This window comes from Hemitrygon akajei, chromosome 6 (assembly GCF_048418815.1).
Source record: "Hemitrygon akajei chromosome 6, sHemAka1.3, whole genome shotgun sequence".
Classification (NCBI taxonomy): Eukaryota; Metazoa; Chordata; class Chondrichthyes; order Myliobatiformes; family Dasyatidae; genus Hemitrygon; species Hemitrygon akajei.
Window position 1 is genome coordinate 132,813,959 of NC_133129.1, and position 19,259 is coordinate 132,833,217.

The 19,259-nt window shown below is 39.7% G+C and overlaps 1 protein-coding gene across 2 annotated transcripts in view; it reads left to right on the forward strand.

The window, feature by feature from the left end:
• The window catches only part of cars1 (cysteinyl-tRNA synthetase 1), a 62,735-nt gene that overhangs the window by 14,826 nt on the left and 28,650 nt on the right, over positions 1-19,259 (forward strand). For both annotated transcript variants that reach the window (XM_073049262.1, XM_073049261.1), the window contains 8 exons: positions 71-159; positions 848-944; positions 7,602-7,700; positions 8,562-8,711; positions 13,129-13,269; positions 14,770-14,858; positions 16,325-16,446; positions 18,273-18,385. In XM_073049262.1, coding sequence (XP_072905363.1) covers positions 71-159; positions 848-944; positions 7,602-7,700; positions 8,562-8,711; positions 13,129-13,269; positions 14,770-14,858; positions 16,325-16,446; positions 18,273-18,385 — 900 coding nt within the window. The remainder of the gene's footprint in view (positions 1-70; positions 160-847; positions 945-7,601; positions 7,701-8,561; positions 8,712-13,128; positions 13,270-14,769; positions 14,859-16,324; positions 16,447-18,272; positions 18,386-19,259) is intronic.

Here is a 19,259-nt window from a genome sequence, read left to right on the forward strand (position 1 = left end):
TATGTGGGAACTTGATTTTGATCTTGATATTTTTGGTCTAAATCAACCGTGTGGTTTTTTTTTTCCCCAGGAGCTCTTCCGTCCTCAGAATGGAAAGAAGGTGTTATGGTATTGTTGTGGCCCCACTGTTTATGATGCTTCCCACATGGGACATGCAAGGTAACCTGCCATTTAATTTATTACTGTGCTTCCTCTGGTAATTCTTCAGTTAAACTTCATCCCTGAATAAATCCTCGTTAAATCGTCCCTGAATGTGCAAATAGAGTGCACATTTGAACAGCTGGTACTTTAAAATACAAATGTGTATGCAGAGATGCCACTTAAAACAAAAACCATTCAATATATTGCCTTTTTCTGCTAATAATTCTGGACAGCAATCTGAGTGGCAGGATTTCATTTTAATGTCACCAGACAGCATTGAAAGTCTGGTGTCACCAGCATGCTGCATTGTGATCTGTTGGTCATTTTATAAGATGTCCAATGGTAAATGCTTGGCCTAACAGGCTTCAGGCCTGAAATAAAAAGTCATGTTTAATTACTGTGACCTTGCTAATTTCACTGATTTTTAAAATATATATATATATATATCATCAGACATGAGGGTAATGCAAAGTTAGGCAGAGATTTTGCTCTGGTTTGTTCTCTGATAATTGTGATTTCAAGCCTTTAAAAAGAAGCATGATTGTGATTTCAGCTATGGACAAGCAGTATTTTAAGAAAATTGACAACCATCTATGATTCTTTAGTCCATTACTTCACCCAAGCTTGTTGCAAATTTCCTAGTCCATGCAATGTATGCCTCTAGTGTAGACAGTTATGCAATAACTTAAATTATTTCTTTTCTCAGGTCCTATATCTCCTTTGACATCCTCCGAAGGATTCTAATGAACTATTTCAAATATGATGTGTTTTACTGTATGAATATCACTGATGTGGATGACAAGGTAAGCCAATGTCGTCATCATACATTGTTAAAAAGCAGACTATAACTAAATCTTTCTTTACATTTCATCAATGACTGGGGTTTTATAATTGGGTTCTGCCTCAACCATCTTACTCTAGCCCAATTCCCCTCTCCACTCTGGTAACAAAATGCAGGGCTGTCTTAGCTCAGGTCTGCCAGCACTAGCTGTATGCATTAAATTTGTACAGTCGGCCCTCCTTATCCACGGGTTCCGCACGCACGGATTCAACTAACCACGGATCGGAAAAACCCGTAATTTCTCTCTCCAGCACTCGTTGTTTGAGCATGTACAGACTTTTTTTTCTTGTCCTTATTCCCTAAACAATACAGTATAACAATTTACACTGCACATTTACTTTGTATTAGGTATTATAAGTAAGTTGGAACAGGTACATCCGGTATTATTTAGCGTAAGTTAGTCAAACATTTGTCTTAGTATATGGTATTTATTTTACATTTCTGTGCATATAAAACACTTAAGGTACATATGTATTTCAATAATTAAACCACTGCATTGCTTAGTAATAATTGTAGCTTTCATTGGGGCAGGGCCTTTCACATGCTCTATTATTCTCACTTTATCCTTTGAAATTGTCCCGGTTGTTGACCGACTGTAGCCTAATGCTTTTCCAATGACTGATGGCATTTCACCTCTTTCCGATCGCTTTATTTTCAATTGTGATCGTTGTCTGTCGATGGAACAGAAAGCAGCCTCAGGCAGTGGGTCCCAAGCTCCGCCAGGTCCTAAAGTCCACTGCACTGAGACAGGTTAAATAAGGGACTTGAGCATCCGCGTTTTTAGGTATCCTCAGGGGTCCCGGAACCAATACCCCACAGATAAGGAGGGCCGACTGTAGAATACATTCCCATTCAAAGTATCTTAAATATTAAAAATTGAGAATAAGTAAAAGGGCATGTAGTATACTTGATTAATTGCTTTCACACAATGTATTGATTCATGAAATCTGATCTCCAAAGCACAAAGAAAAATCCTTAAGTACATTTAAAATATTGATTAGTTGTTGCAATAAACCATTGGTTCATTATAATCCTGTAGTTCATATGATCTATGAGCAATCGTGCAAGATATACTTTTATACTTGTAGTTTGCAAATTCAAGTTAGGCAATTAGAATTAGAATTGAAACTGATCAAACCTTTATTGCATTGGAGAAAGTGGTCATGTTCCTTCAAACTTTTAGTGAGAAAAGAGAGCTGAAGGTTCGGAGATAAGGCATTAGAAAAAATTTCAGGTTTCCTGTTACTCAAGGTTGAAAATCTGCAAGCCAGATTGGCAGTCAGTAATCTGTGCACGTTAGCAGTTCTGTGTCAACAACAATCTAACAGCTTGAGGAACAACAGAGTCTGATGTGGTTCCAAATGCAGGAGTGACAGCTTATGAAATGTCACTCTTGCCTTCAGAATGTGAGCTCCTTGAGATCTACAATTGTGTATAATTTTAGTCTGGGATTTTTTTTGAACTGGTTTAATGTTAACCACATTGATAGTGACAGTTTTCCAAGTGTTGCTTTGAGATACGTGCACAATGAATTTATACCTGTGGGTGAACATTCTTTAATCTTACGAATTAAATTGCCAGTGTCCGTCCATGTACAGTGGATTTCAGTTAATTGGGACACATCAGGACCAGTACATTTTGGCCCAATTAAGTGAATGCCCCAATTAGCCAAAATTTCATGGGTAAAGTTTTAAAAAGGTATGTTTTTTAAAAAAAACTACAGTTTAACTAAATAACAAATTATGTATTTAAATGAAATACAGAAAAAATGAGAACACGAGCAATATTACCTCAGTACTATATACTGCTTATTAGTTCTTAATAGTTACCAACAGAGGAATTCATCCAGTATAAACTGCCGTGTATGGGGTATGCAGGGAGGGCTGGCACCTCTGGTGAAGGGGCTTGTCCATTCAGGGACAGCTCATTCACCTTTTGGAGCCCAACAGAAATTCAGTTCTCACCTGTGACTTTAAGTAGCTGTATGCATGCAACAGTGGCCACTCCCCAGTAGCGCACTTCGACAGGCAGGCTAAACCCAGTTGAGGGTAGCCAGCGTGCCTCGTACCCCAGTGAAATTAGGGACAAGCCTGTCCTAGCATGTGAAGTCAGATCGAACGTACTGGATGAGATCTACAGTGAGATCCAGTGGTCAAGAAGGTGTTCTACAATGTTATTTAGAGTGAATGGCACGACAAGGCACAGAAGCCATTGGTTATCTACTGTAACTGAGGAAGACACCAGTTTGCGATGACTGCTTATACCACTGGAATGGAAGTTCTGAGGTCAAGAGAGTGGTACTGACCCATTGATCATCTTTTCCACTTTAAAAACTCTCCTGCACAAGTTTTACTGTCATCTTCAGATACAATAACCAGCACATTGCCATGTTCTTTTAATTGACTAAATGAACAAAACTAGTGTAGATAGTAAACTGCCTTCATACAATGCTTTCAACAATTGCATCCTCCCAATCTTCATTTTCACTGTAATATTTAAAGTGATTTTCACTACCTTAATTCTTCGCAGTTTGTAACTTGAAGTTGTGAAACAATTTCATTTTCACTCAGTAGTGTTTCAAGCATCTCAAAGCCTGAGTGCTTGAAATCAGTGAGCAAAACGATTCTAAACTGGCTTGCTGCTTATTTCTCACCAACTATCAGTGACCAAAATTGTTCACTTTCAAACACGTGCAACTGATAATGTTTTTCTAAATCTCTTCACTCTAAGCATGGTGTAGTGTCTTAAAGCCACATCAATTCATGTGACTGATACTAGTTAGAAACTGTTCAGCAACAATTAGTTTTTGTTCTTTCAGTTATCCCAAATGAGCAGCTGCCCTGATGGACTTAAAACACTTGTCAGAGTGGGAATCCGGTGAATATATCCATGATCCATTTGTTAATGGCAGTGTTTCAGTAATGTTTTTGTTCATGCATCACTGAGTTAGCAATGTGTGTACAGTTCTAAAGGCTAAACCAAAATTTGCAAGATTATCCACAAGCATAAACCACAACTCTGAACTAACTCCAGTTGAAGTTTAATTGTCATTCAACTCATGACTTCAGCCAAACTAAACAGTGTTCATCCAGAGCCAAGCTGCAAAACACAGCACCAGCAGTCATACACTGCACAAGGCACACAGAGCACGTACAAGATGGCTGTAAAATACAGTCACACAAAAAAATCCAACTCCTGAGTCCACGAATGTTGCAGCAGTCTGCAGTCAATGCAATACAGCCTGTCTTCTGCCGAGCCAACACTGGGTGGCAGCACCAACTCAGCATGAGCACCTTGGCACACCATCTCCGTCCGGCACTCTGGTGTCCGATACCTCCCCTGGGCTGCTGCAAATGAGTAACACTGGGGATTGAGGCCTAGTCCATGCTACAAACGAGACCACGTAGCTCCCACATCTGACCATGCCATTTGCCAATAAACCAATGAACTGGACTTAGACAATAGGTGCAGGAGTAGGCCATTCGGCCCTTTGAGCCAGCACCGCCATTCACTGTGATCATGGCTGCCTTCTCCCCATATCCCTTGACTCTGCTATCTTTAAGAGCTCTATCTAACTCTTTCTTGAAAGCATCCAGAGAATTGGCCTCCACTACAGTCTGAGGCAGAGCATTCCACAGATCCACAACTCTCTGGGTGAAAGAGTTTTTCCTCAACTCTGTTCTAAATGGCCTACCCCTTATTTTTAAACTGTGGCCTTGGGTTCTGGACTCCCCCAACATCGGGAATATTTTTCCTGCCTCTAGCGTGTCTAATCCCTTAATAATCTTATATGTTTCAATCAGATCCCCTCTTATCCTTCTAAATTCCAGTGTATACAAGCCCAGTTGCTCCAATCTTTCAACATATGACAGTCCCGCCATCCTGGGAATTAACCTCGTGAACCTATGCTGCACTCCCTCAATAGCAAGAATGTCCTTCCTCAAATTTGGAGACCAAAACTGAACACAATACTCCAGGTGTGGTCTCACCAGGGCCCTGTACAACTGCGGAAGGACCTCTTTGCTCCTATACTCAACTCCCCTTGTTATGAAGGCCAACATGCCATTAGCTTTCTTCACTGCCTGCTGTACCTGCATGCTTACTTTCAGTGACTGATGAACAAGGACACCTAGATCTCATTTTACTTCCCCTTTTCCTAACTTGACACCATTCAGATAGTAATCTGCCTTCCTGTTCTTGCTGCCTAAGTGGATAACCTCACGTTTATCCACATTAAACTGCATCTGCCATACATCTGCCCACTTACCCAACCTGTCCAAGTCACCCTGCATTCTCATAACATCCTCCTCACATTTCACACTGCCACACAGCTTTGTGTCATCTGCAAATTTGCTAATGTTACTTTTAATCCCTTCATCTAAATCATTAATGTATATTGTAAATAGCTGCAGTCCCAGCGCTGAGCCTTGCGGTACCCCACTAGTCACTGCCTGCCATTCTGAAAAGGACCCGTTAATCCCTACTGGTTGTTTCCTGTCTGCCAACCAATTTTCTATCCATGTCAATACCCTACCTCCAATACCATGTGCTCTAATTTTGCCCACTAATCTTCTATATAGGACCTTATTAAAGGCTTTCTGGAAGTCCAGGTACGCTACATCCAGTGGCTCTCCCTTGTCCATTTTCATAGTTACATCCTCAAAAAATTCCTGAAGATTAGTCAAGCATGATTTCCCCTTTGTAAATCCATGCTGACTCAGACTGATCCTGTTTCTGCTATCCAAATGCGCAGCTATTTCATCGTTTATAATTGACTCCAGCATCTTCCCCACCACAAATGTCAGGCTAACCGGTCTATAATTCCCTGTTTTCAGTCTCCCTCCTTTCTTAAAGAGTGGGATAACATTAGCTACCCTCAAATCCACAGGAACTGACCCTGAATCTATAGAACATTGGAAAATGATTACCAATGCATCCACGATTTCTAGAGCCACCTCCTTAAGAAGTACCCTAGGATGCAGACCAGCAGGCCCTGGGGATTTATCAGCCTTCAGTCCCATCAGTATACCCGACAGCATTTTCTGCCTAATGTGAATTTCCTTCAGATCCTCCATTACCCTAGGTCCTCTGGCCACTATTAAATCTTGGAGATTGTTTGCGACTTGCAGCTTTCCACACCACCATTGTCCAAAAGGATCTTGTGATCACAAGAAAAGTGATTAGGACAATCACTGGCACACCTCCTTCACACACCAATGACTGTCTGTCACAATCAGCATCGCGATCTGCACCAAATCCAGCTCCGGCGGTTTCTCCGCCATCGAGCAATTTGCTAATGGGGTAGACCTGCAGTTAATGTCCAGCAGGGTCTTGGGATCATGAAAAAATACATTTAAAAAAGACAATAACACTTCTGCCTATCCCTATAGAAGCCACTGCATCTGAGTGTGTCGCCATTTACTGGAAGTCAGCTGCCTCTACTGCAACCCCTGTATGATCTACAGATTCACTTTCAAGGGCTCTTCACAACATGTGTTTTCAGTATTTTTTAATTACACAATTTGTCTTTTGCACATTGGTTATTTGTCAGTCTTCGTTCATTTAGTTTTTTGCAAATTTTGTTGTATTTCTTAAATGCCTGCAAAAAAAGAATCTCTAGTTATAATATGTGCATATGTACTGTATATACAGTGTGCATATATGCACACATACATGTATATTTTGATAATTTACTTTCATCTGAGCCAAAAGTTGCCAGATTCCAGAAAGATCAGATAAATCTTTCTCTACCACTTTCTTCACACTTTATTTCCTTTAATATATATTCCCAACTATTACAGCTCATGTAATGTAATTAAAGGGTGGCAGACAGTGTTCCCTCTAATTTGTAATGACCAGTGTATGCAGAAATCTTATGCTGTGCAATTTTTTGCCCAGTGACGACAACATGCATTCTGAGTAACTTCAATAAAACAGTATAAGTAAGCCAGTTCTAAAGTTTGCAGAAAAATCATTGCAAATTCCACGTTGTCAACACCGTCCACATCAGAAACCTGAAAGGAACTATAATTATGTGTGATTGTGAAATATACTTATGTCAACGAGGTACAGGGTGATCCAGTCACTAACGAGAGAAAATCTGCAGATGCTGGAAATCCAAGCAACACACAAAATGCTGGAGGAACTCAAAAGGCCTGGCAGTATCTATGGAAAAGAGTACAGTCGATGCTTCAGGTCAAGACCCTTTGTCAGGACTGCCTGAAACGTCAACTGTACTTATTTTCCTACTGAGTTCCTCCAGCATTTTGTGTGTGTTGTGAAGCAGAGGGTGGCAACCTTTTGTGCGCAGTCATGGTTATGATCATTCTTGGCAATTTTTTTTTTTGCCATGGAAATGGTTTGCCTTTGCTGTCTTCTAGGCAGTACCTTTACAAAACAGGTCACCCCAGCCATGGAAAGACCACGATCACCTAAGTTGTACAACGCAGCACATAATGAACAAATGGAATGTAATAAAGTTGCTCAGAAGATTCTTTTGTCACAACTCGTACTCAATACAACAAATAATCGTTTGGTTCTTCCATGGTAAATGAGTATATGCTGTGATGTATTAAATAACACTGCTTATTCTAATGTGACCTCTGTAACATTTGCATAGATTATAAAACGAGCCCGGCAAAATTACCTATTTGATCAGTATGTGGAGAAAAATGTGGATCCTACTCAGCTTCTACAAGATGTGAAAACTTCACTGAAGGTAAAGCGAGGGAACATGGAAGTTGCCTCTTAACTCCTCATGGAAACATGGTTTTAACTACAGGTTGTTGTTTTATTTGTATGTGCTTCGTGGTCTACGTGGAAGTGACTAAAGTACACGTGTACGGATTCTCTTATTGTAGGCCTCTGTTAGTCTTGATAGACCATGGATTTGTGCCTTGGAAAGTTTCCAGGGTGCAAGCCTGGGTTTTAATGGAAGACCGGCAGTTGCCCAAGCTGCAAGTCTCCCCTATCCATGCCACTGATGTTGTCCAAGGGAAGGGCATTAGGACCCATACAGCTTGGCACCGGTGTCATCGCAGAGCAATGTGTGGTTAAGTGCCTTGCTCAAGGACACACATGCAGCCTCAGCCAAAGCTCAAACTAGCAACCTTCACGTCACTAGACGAACATCTTAACCACTTGGCCACACGCCAACACCATTGTAACTATTATTAATATCTACGTAAGATAAAAGATTGAGGCAACAGAAAGCTGATCCTCAGTGTTCTTTAAGTGTCGGATAGTAGGAAGATACTCTCTGCCATTTTCCCTCTCAACCTACTCGCCTATGACAGTCCTTTCATTATTGCCATTAGCCAATTAGATTTAGTCTAGAGATGATTGAACGAAAGGAAACAAAGATCTAATGACAAAAGAAATTTCAATATTCTATGTATGTTTTATACTTTGGCAAGTATATGGTATTCTGTGGTTCCCTGAATTTGCATAATTTGATAGATCAGAAGCAAATTGTTTCTTCTCTTCTGTCGACTTGTAGAAACATTTAAAACTAGTTATTTCCTATAACTACTTATAAATATTCTTTTATGAATTGTTTTTATCTTCATTTGTCTCTTAGCCTTTTACTGTGAAACTCAATGAAACTACAGATCCAGACAAGAAGCAGATGCTGGAGAAGATAAATAGTGCAGTTTTGTCATCTCTTAAATCACTGGAGGATTCAATGGAACAGGCAAATCCAAACGAGGAGATTAACAAGCAAGCCCAGGTATGACAACCAAGCAGATAGCTTGCCAGTTACTTTGACTGGGATCTAAGAGGACTTGAGTAGAGCTGTAAGTTCTTATTGCTGTAGGTAGGTCACCTCATCTCCCCCCCCCCCCCCCCCCCTCTGTCATTCAACCTTCACCCATTAGGGTGGGGTAAAACTGGGCTAAGGCTCATAAAGCAGTGTAAACAGATTTCTTTACTAATCTATTATGCTTGCATATAAAAAACAAACACTCATCTGCTATGCCCTTTAACTCACGTTTCCTTTAACTGTAAATAATCTTCATAGGTATTGTTATCGCTTAATTCTAGTTGACTTTTGAACACCACTCACCCCAGCAAACAGTGTTGCTATGTGTACAGTTGATCATTTCTGTCCATAGTTACCTTTCAGTTTGCTGATGTTTTCCCCAAGCATTCCATATTTTCAATAAATATATCACACTGTTAATAAATTGGTTGATATAATGAAATCATTATTGTTATCGAGGAAAAGTCATTCCACTGTTCAACCACTATCTCAACACAATGTTCTGTGAAAGGTTCTTTATTGAGTTACACAACACAGAAACAGGCCTCTTTATTTTATTGGGAGATGTAGTGTAGAATAGGCCCTTCCAGTCCTTAGAACTGTGAAACCAGCAACCCACCGATTTTATTATTTATTAATTGAACCCTAGCGTAATCACAGGACAACTTACAATGACCGATTAACGCAACTGCTGTGTCTTTGGACTGTGGGAGGAAACTGGAGCACCTGTGCATTCCATGAGGAGGACATACAAACTCCTTGGAGGACGCTGGGATCGAACTGTGACCTCCAATGCCTCGAGCTGCAGTAGAGTTGCTCGAACCACTGCGCTACCGTGGTGCCCTTTGACCCAGATCCTCCATGCTGACCAAGATGCCAGTCTTTTCTAATCTAATTTTCTCACATTTTGCTTATTTCTGTCTATTCCTGTTTGTATACATATCCAAACAATTTTTATGAACACTTTTATTGTACCTACCTCTACTAACTCCTCTGGCAACTTGTTCTGTATAGCCTCTGCTCTCTGGAGAACCCTCCCACTCAGATCTCCATTAAGCATTTTCCCTGTCACGTTAAACGTATGTCTTCTAGTTTTACACCCCCCTTACATTCTTTGACTACCTATTCTACCTATGCCCTTCTTAATTTCTAAACCGGTGTGAGATCACCCCTCAGCCTCTTGCACTCGAGAGCAATCCTATCCAATCTCCCCTCGCAATTAAAGTGCTCCATATCAGGCAACATCCTGGTGAATCTCTTCTGCATTCTTACCAGTGCTCAGTCGCTAACACTGTCTTTTCAATGGTGAAGCGACTGAAACTGCACACAACATTACAAGGATACCCCAACCAGCTCCTTGAGAGTTACGCTGTATGTACAGTACTTTGGATGTATTTGACAAATTTTCATAAACTGCATTTAATCATGTGTTTCTATTACGGTGAAGGCGAACAGCATATAAACGTCTTCCAAAAGAATAGGAGGGTACAGGTGGATAACCAAACAGTACAAATGTTTAAAAGCTGCATTCTACAAATTAGTAAGTAGGCTGCCGTCGATCCCAGGGGATCATGGGTTTGTGCCTCTAGTGGACTGTGCTCTCCAGGGCGGGAAGATTTGGATAACCAGCTATTGCCCATGCAGCGGGATACACTTCTCCACGTCATTGATGTAGTCCAAGGGAAGGGCAAGTGCTGATGCAGCTTGGCACCAGTGTCGTCGCAGAGGTTGCCAGAGTGAAGTTGTAAACATCATCAAAATGCCTTGGGGACCCCGGCTCCGGATTTCTTCCTCGGGGTTTACTCCCGAAGCCTTTCCCAATATGTAGAAGGAAGAGTGTTTGATGGGATAAGGAATTCTACAATTTTGAGTTTGGGAAAAGGATATGTCAATACAATAATTCTTGATACAACGTACAAAAAGGAAGAATATGAAGAGTAGTGTGATCGAATGGATCCACAGAACTGGGCAATGTTAAATTGCCCAGCAATTTCTCATCAGCAAGAACGACGAGTCAGCTTACAGAGAGGAGGTGCAGCGGCTAACGGACTGGTGCAGAGCCAACAACCTGTCTCTTAATGTGAACAAAACAAAAGAGATGGTTGTTGACTTCAGGAGGGCACGGAGCGACCACTCCCTGCTGAACATTGATGGCTCCTCGGTAGAGATCGTAAAGAGCACCAAATTTCTTGGTGTTCACCTGACGGAGAATCTCACCTGGTCCCTCAACACCAGCTCCATAGCAAAGAAAGCCCAGCAGTGTCTCTACTTTTTGCAAAGGCTGAGGAAAGTCCATCTCCCACCCCCCATCCTCATCACATTCTGCAGGGGTTGTATTGAGAGCGTCCTGAGCAGCTGCATCACTGCCTGGTTCGGAAATTGCACCATCTCGGATCGCAAGACCCTACAGCGGATAGTGAGGTCAGCTGAGAAGATCATCAGGGTCTCTCTTCCCACCATCACAGACATTTACACTACACGCTGCATCCACAAAGCAAACAGCATTATAAAGGACCCCATGCACCCCTCATACAATCTCTTCTCCCTCCTGCCATCTGGGAAAAGGCTCCGAAGCATTCGGGCTCTTACGACCAGACTATATAACAGTTTCTTCCCCCAAGCTATCAGACTCCTCAATACCCGAAGCTTGGACTGACACTTTGCCCTACTGTCCTGTTTATTATTTATTGTAATGCCAGCACTGTTTTTGTGCACTTTATGCAGTCCAGTGTAGGTCTGTAGTCTAGTATAGCTTTCTCTGTGTTTTATTACGTAGTTCAGTCTAGTTTTTTGTACTGTGTCATGTAACACCATGGTCCTGAAAAACGTCGTCTCATTTTTACTATGCACTGTACCAGCAGTTATGGTCGAAATGCCAATAAAAGTTGACTTGACTTGACCTGACTTGGTCATGTTAATAATATTAATGAACAACAAGTCAGATTAAATTAATTTAATTTTAGAAATACAGACTAACTACCTGAATTGAGGTAGGAGGAGAAAATGGCACTCTTCAATCTCTTTTAAAAAGCATTTACATTTTGCTCTACATTCAGGTGTGGAAAAGGTATTCTATTTACATAAAGGTAGTAGCTGTTTCAGCATAGAAAAATAATGAAGCAAGAAACCAATTAAATTTGAACTTGAAGGTTAATATAAGATTCAAGGATATTGAGTGCAGGGTAGGATGGTGGAGACAATGATAAAATGACATGAAAAAAGTCTTTTTAAAATATAGTCAAGTATTCTTTATTGAAAAAGATCAGTGTTTAAATTGGTGCTGTAAGTGAAAGCATTTGCAACAAGATCCTGACTAGAGCATTTAAACAATTGGCTGTCTTAAAACTTGCTTTATTGAATGAAAGAAAATTGGTTACCTCATAACACAGAGTTTGAGAACAAAGTTTTCTGGAAGAAAAAGGCTTGCCTTTCCACAGTACATTTGTAATGTGGGCAACTGATAGGTGTGTGGTTTGGCTTCCTCATCAGGAATGTGAGAATGGCACAGTTAAATTGTGCTTTGATTAAGGGATGTGTTGTTCAGACATTGAGGATTAAAATTCTATCAACCAGGTTGCATACAAATACTATTGGAATTCAAGATTACAATGAATCGAGGGGAACAGGGCATATCAGAATGATTAACATTTTCACATGAAGTTAAGACTGACCCTGACTGGTTAGAGTAAAAGCCTGTTTTCACAGTTGTACAAGAATCCTTAGTGTAAACATTAACTCAATCATAGCTATTATCAATGAAATAAGGAGAGATGAAAATGTGTGTCCATGGTCAGCCTCAGAGCTTAAACAGATTTGTGGACGGCTACACAATGTTTAAAATGAAAAATGTTTGGAAAGGGATTAATGGAATGGGTAAATTTATCAGAATTGTCACCTAATAGTACAGGTAATTGTTGTAATTAATTTTTAACTTTTAATTATCATGAAGTGATCATTTTTGTAATCATCACTTTAGTGTTTTAGCTCATTGTTTTATGGAATTGTCACCGGATCATTAATTTATTTTTTTTTTTTTAGAAAAATGCTTTCCCTGTAATTTGATCCTTGTGTGCTATGAACAATTTCCACATTGTGTTATTAATTCTGTAAAACTTTATCTAAGTTTATGTAAGCTTGTTGGATAGTCTTTAAATATTTTAAGGACAAAAGATTAATTATACAAACCTAACTACATTATTTAAATTGTAATACTTTATTTCAATTGTTACTTACATCCATGCTGTTAAATTCCATATAACTAAATGACCAGAACTACATGCAATGCTCCTGATGTCATCGGGATTATACAACAGAAAGAGTGTTTTAACTTGAATGCGATACCAATTTTACCTAATGGGCTACTTACAATTCTTGTTATTAATAGGCCTTATTGGTTGAAGCAAAGGATATAATATCTGATTGGTTGGATGCTCAGTTTGGAAGTCAAGTGACTGATAACTCCATCTTTACGAAGCTTCCTAAGTACTGGGAAGGAGAATATCACAAAGATATGGATGCACTCAATGTAAGTAATTAGAGTTTTCGTAGTAATGTTTGCTACAGTTCATTTAAGACACTAAGATAATGTTGTTAATCCCAACAGCCACGGTGCATTCAGAACTATTATTGTGCAATTGGGAATCCTCTCAGCACCATGATATAATGGGGCAAGTTGCACGCACCTAATACTCTGATAACAAAATAGCAGGGATGTAATGGTGAGGTTTTAAAAGGCTTTGGTCAGACCACACTTGGAGTTTTGTGAACTTCTGTACTTCTCAAAAGACTACCTGTCTGTGAGATAGATATATCTATCTACCTATCTATCACAGGCAGGTAGTCTTTTGAGAAGTAAAGAAAGGTTGCCATACACTCAGTGACCACTTTATTAGGTACCTCCTTTACCCTGTGCATTCAGAGATGCTGTTCTGCACATCACAGTTGTAACACGTGGTTATTGGAGTTACTGTCACTTTCCTGCCAGCTTGAACCAGTCTGGCCATTCTCCTGTGATCTCTCTCACTAACAAGGCATTTTTGCCCACAGAACTGCTGCTCACTGGATGTTTTGTGTTTTTCATACCATTCTCTGTAAACTCTATGGAGACTGTTGTGCTTGAAATTCCCAGGAGGTCAGCAGTTTCTGAAATGCTCAAACTACCCAGCTGGCACCAACAATGATTCCACATTCAAAGTCAATTGGATCCATTTCTTCCCCATTCTGATGGTTGGTCTGAACAACAACGGAACATCGTGACCATGTCTCCATGCTGTTGTGCATTGAGTTGCTGCCAGATGATTGGCTGATTAGATATTTGCATTAACAAGCAGCTGTACCTATAAAGTGCCACTGAGTCTAAATATGCAGGAAAGTGGAGTTGAGTCATAGTCAGATCAGCAGATAGCTTAATAAATAGCAGTCTAGGCTCAGTCAAGTTGCTTCTTCTTGCTCCTAATTCATAGGTTCATTCAATAAATGCAGTACCACAGCAGGCAGTTCATAACGCATTTAGTGATCTGCTGTAACAGGACTCAAAATGTCTCTGTTCTGTGATTTAGTGGTCAACTTACAAACACAAAGCAGTGTCCTGAGAGAAAAATAATTTACTCTTTGCATTCCATTCCACTAGTAATATTTGAGTTGAGCAACATAAGTAACTGTTGCAAATTTCACATTTAAAAGTAATACATTATTAGATAAATTAAACATGTTGGAAGTACAAGTCTGTTATATGAAAAACAGTAATTAATATAATAATGCTTTTCCAGTTTGAAATGCTATTAAGTCTTTTACTGGTTTAAAAATTGTGAAACCAATAAAACAGACGAAATACATAAATGCCTCCTAGGGAGAGAGGCTATTGTGCAATTCTTTCGTATATTATTCTTAAAGATCAGGAGGCCACCGCTGCAATGTGTGAGAACTGCACTGTTATTTTTAAGTATATCCTTTTTTTTTCCTCCATGGTGTGTTGTGTTTTAAAACTTTTCTGAATACAGCATGTTCTAAATGTGCTTTTCTACAGGTTCTGCCTCCAGATGTTTTAACTCGAGTGAGTGAGTATATTCCAGAGATTGTACAGTTCGTCCAGAAAGTGATAGATAATCACTATGGGTAAGTATTTACTCCTGTGGAAGGTGGTTTTAACAGAATAGTTTTTGTTTTAATGGGATTAAATATGGAATTATTGTAGTGAAGATATAACCAGAGAATAACTATAGCCTTTTGGATTGCATACTTCATCAAAACACTGAATTCCAATTGCGATTATACATGAGCAAGATGATTGAGGAGCCAGATCAGGGAGGCAGATTGAGCAAATGTAAAGGACTGGAGCTCACCAGCATGGAGTTGCTTGCAGTTACTGCTGACATTTAATTCAATTATAAACCTTACCTTTTCTACACTTGTGAGCAACGCAGCCTTGCATATAGTGGGATCACATCGGCACAATGCCTCTACCATTCAGAAATGCATTAACAATCAGTTATTAGTTAATACAAAACTATTAAAAGCACTTTTGAACAGAAACAGTAGGGAAAACTCAATCGATTTGGGAAGCTATTCCTCAGCCATTCTTCTCCATACAAAAAAAATGGGATAGATGACCTGTGCGGGTAGAGCAGTGGGATTTGCAATACGCTTATGCTCTACATGGAGTGCAACATCAAAGCACAATCATACTGAAACCTAGTTTAACATGGTAGATAAGGAAATTGTTTCTCCTGGCTGGGATGTCCAAAATCAGTTGTTGTCTCCAAATAAGCAGTCAGCCATTTAGGGTAGAGTTGTAAAGAAATGTCTTCTTGGAGAGCAGTGAATCCTTGGCTTAATTGCTGAGTGTATTCAAGACTGAAAGATACTGTATAAATATATAAATTTTTAGATGTCAGCAAAATAGAGGAATGTGGATCAGTTCAGGAAAGTGGCACTGATCGACAATGAATGGTGGAGCAGGCATAAGGGGATGGAAGAGACTGGAGTTGTTTGGGATCTTCAGTTTCAGATCAATGAACTCCTAGGAACTGGATTCATATTTAAAGCTGATGGAAGCAGAAAAGATGATTTCAGAGGTGCTGCCCAGGAGGAACAATTTTCTCTTGAATATCTAAGATAATCGGTAAATAATGGAATTTGCTTGGGGGGAGCAATTTTCCCCAAAGTTAAGGATTTTTTTTTTAAATGGGCCGATTTGTCAGAGATCTGAACTGGTGTGTGAAATATAATGCTAGATTGAACAAATGGTTATGGCTATGGACGAAAAAATTTGTGTGTGATATTTGAATGCAGGCATGAAGACACAAAATATCAGCATAGAATAGAAAGTATGTTTGACTGGATTACACCAGGGAAAACTGTTAAATCTTGGGAGATCTTCATCTTGGGAGAGTCCTGATGCAGAGTTTTAACTTAACATCAACAGTTTCTTTTCTTCCATGGATGCCACGTAACCTGCTGAGTTCCTCCAGCACATTTATTGCTCCAGATTCCTGCATCTGCAGTCCATTGTATCTCCGTTAGTTTTGGATGGTAGCTTGTGGTTTATACTCAGTAAATGACTCTTGGTTATATTCCACCAGGTATGTCTCCAATGGTTCTGTGTACTTTGACACAGTGAAATTTGACGGCAGTGAAAAGCATTCATATGCCAAACTGGTGCCTGAGGCAGTTGGAGACCAGCAAGCATTACATGAAGGAGAAGGTAAGAATTCAAGCAGAAAGTGCATCTGTATATGTTTGTGTGTATGTGTGCATACAATTCCTTTGAGGAAGAAGGGCAAGTTGACAGGTTCCCTGGGAGGGCTCACATTGCATAGCTTACACATGTGCGACAGGACAAGTTGAACCGTCATAGTGGAGCTGTGTTTGCATGACTGCAGCGATCCAGGTTTATCCTGACCTCAGGTGCTGCCTTTGTGGAGAGCTTGCACATTCTCACTGTGATTTGGGTAGGTTTCCTCGCCTATATGCTGTTGCTACTAGGGTAGATAAGACATTACATGGTAAGTGAATCATCAGAGAGAGGGGATGGCCTTGTGGAAAAATGGAGCACGAGGAAGTAACTGAGGGAGTGCTCTAGGAGCCAGCATAAACTTGTCAGGAAAACTGACTCCTTTAACGTCATAAGAAAATGGAAGATAATAGTTGGGCTGTAGATTAGTTTCAATCTTCTAGAAGAGGGAGAAAAGCAGCAACTAACATGAGTTCTGGGAGCAAATGTATTTGGAAAAACAAACGAGGTAAACCAAATGGTAAGAAACAAAGAAGTTTGGAAGTGGAGAATTCTTGAGATTTGCATCACAGATTCCTGAATATGTTAGGACAACTAACACATAAGGGGCTAAAAAGAACTTAAAAGCACAAGCAGGGAGGTTATGCCAGGACTCCAAAGCCTGAATTGTGTGTCTGTTTGCCGTGTTGCGAGAATGATGTGATCACAGAAGGCAGTACCAAATAGATTTACAGATGTTTTTGATAGGGTAGGATCACTGTAGCTAAGAGGAAAGTTTGAGTAGGGTGGAGGCTGATTTTATTGATAATAGGGTAATGGGAAATTTAATTGATAATTCAGTTGGAGGGGGATTGATCTCTTTCTCATGAGGGTGCTGAGGATTTGGAACTCGATGACTAGCCAGCAAATTTATGGACTAAAAGCTTAAAGTCAAATTGGCCTGAATAACCCATTTTAATTGGTACAGGTCATTGCTAAATCACCTCTTTCTGTGCTATGAACTTTCCTGATTCTGTTTTCATTCATGTGGAGAACTCTCTGTACAGAATTTAAGGAAGAATGTTAATGCAATTCAAAGTGGGTAGTTGTCTTATGAATAGAGGATGGACAGGCTAGGCTTATGCCTCCTCGTTTAGAAGATTAAGAGGGGATTTTTTTTTTTAAAGATATAAAATCATGGGGCAAATTTGGAGGGTGGATGCAGAAGAATCTAGTAATGTGCTTAAATAGGAAATATAGTCTAATTTCTGTTATTTTTCAAGGTTGTTTCAGTTCTCTTCCTCAAAGGGTTGTGGAAGCAGTCTTTGAAAATGTTTAAGGGAAGGGTCCAAATCAAACTTATTATCACTGACATACAGGGTGTCATGAATTTTTTTTTTTGTAACAGTGGGTACAGAGCAAGATGGAAAATTTACTATAAGTTACAGTAAATAGTGCATAATCAGAATAGTGAGGTATTGGACAAATATTGTTTTAGCAAAGAGTTGAACAGATTGTGGATACGGGAGCACAGTGAGATGTATGTAGTCACAATTCCGATATGATAAATGGCATTAGTGTAGATTGGTTCATCACATCCGTGTGGAATTTTTCCCAAAGGCCCTTTTCTGTGCTGTATAATTCAATGGCTGTATGAGATCAACCGTAATTTCATGACATGTTGGATCATGCTTAAGAGGCCATGTGATGACCTCTTGCTTCTAACTTGCATGTGACAGGGAGACTACACAATGCAAAAGAAATCATTCATTTCAATTTCTCATGGACATGGGAAAAATTTTCTTAATTTTTTTTAGGTGATCTGAGTATTTCAGCTGAACGGCTTAGTGAGAAGCGTTCTCCCAATGACTTTGCACTGTGGAAGGCCTCAAAGCCTGGAGAACCATCCTGGGATTCACCCTGGGGAAAGGTGAGAACTACATCCTACCTCTGTCATAGATCGTACATACGGATAAGCTGGAGTTCTGAGGCTAAGCATGCTTTTGAATGTAGGTCATTTAATGAAGGAATTGAAACTGATAGAGAACAATTTAGTATCAATTTCAGTCTAACTGCACACAGGCACAGGTCTGTCATTAGCCTCCTTGAACTGTAAAATTAACCATTCCACACCTCAACTTTTTAGGTGTGGTTATGCAGTGTAGCATCAATGGTGTAACCATGCAGCACAGGAAGACATTCACAGTTCTGTCCTTTTCAGTAGCCCCTTTACCATTAAATCTTTTCCCTTCAGTTATTTATCCTCATTATTGAATGTTACTAATCGTTATTTTTCCACTTGTGAAAGGAAAACATTCTTGGCAAATGTTCGTGAATTGTAAAAGCTGGCCAAAAAATGATGTGCTTTTTGATACCACTTGTTCCTATGGCAGAGTGTTGTGCTATTTGTTACAGCAAAACTAGGTTCATAAGTTAAAGATACCTACTTCAAAGTGTCAATTGCATTGTAGTGAAAATTCCATCAATCAAGCATTCTTAAACTGAGGAATACCCATGTTGACTCAGCTTGTACAACCGCTCAAGCATCGTGTTGAAAAATAAAAATTCCTGTTGTCTCTTCTGGCATCAACTTTTTTTTTCCTACTGGAGGTTTTTTTTCAAACCCTTGTGATATTGAATACTGTAATCTTTCTTATAATAAAAACATGTAATTTTCCAGTTTATCCATAAGACCCACATCCGTACTTGCATAATGTGCTTACTTTCTGTACTTCAATATCCTTCTGAATTGTGATGCTTCAAAGAGAATGCAGTTTTCTCCTGAGGCCCAATGGGAAATTCAT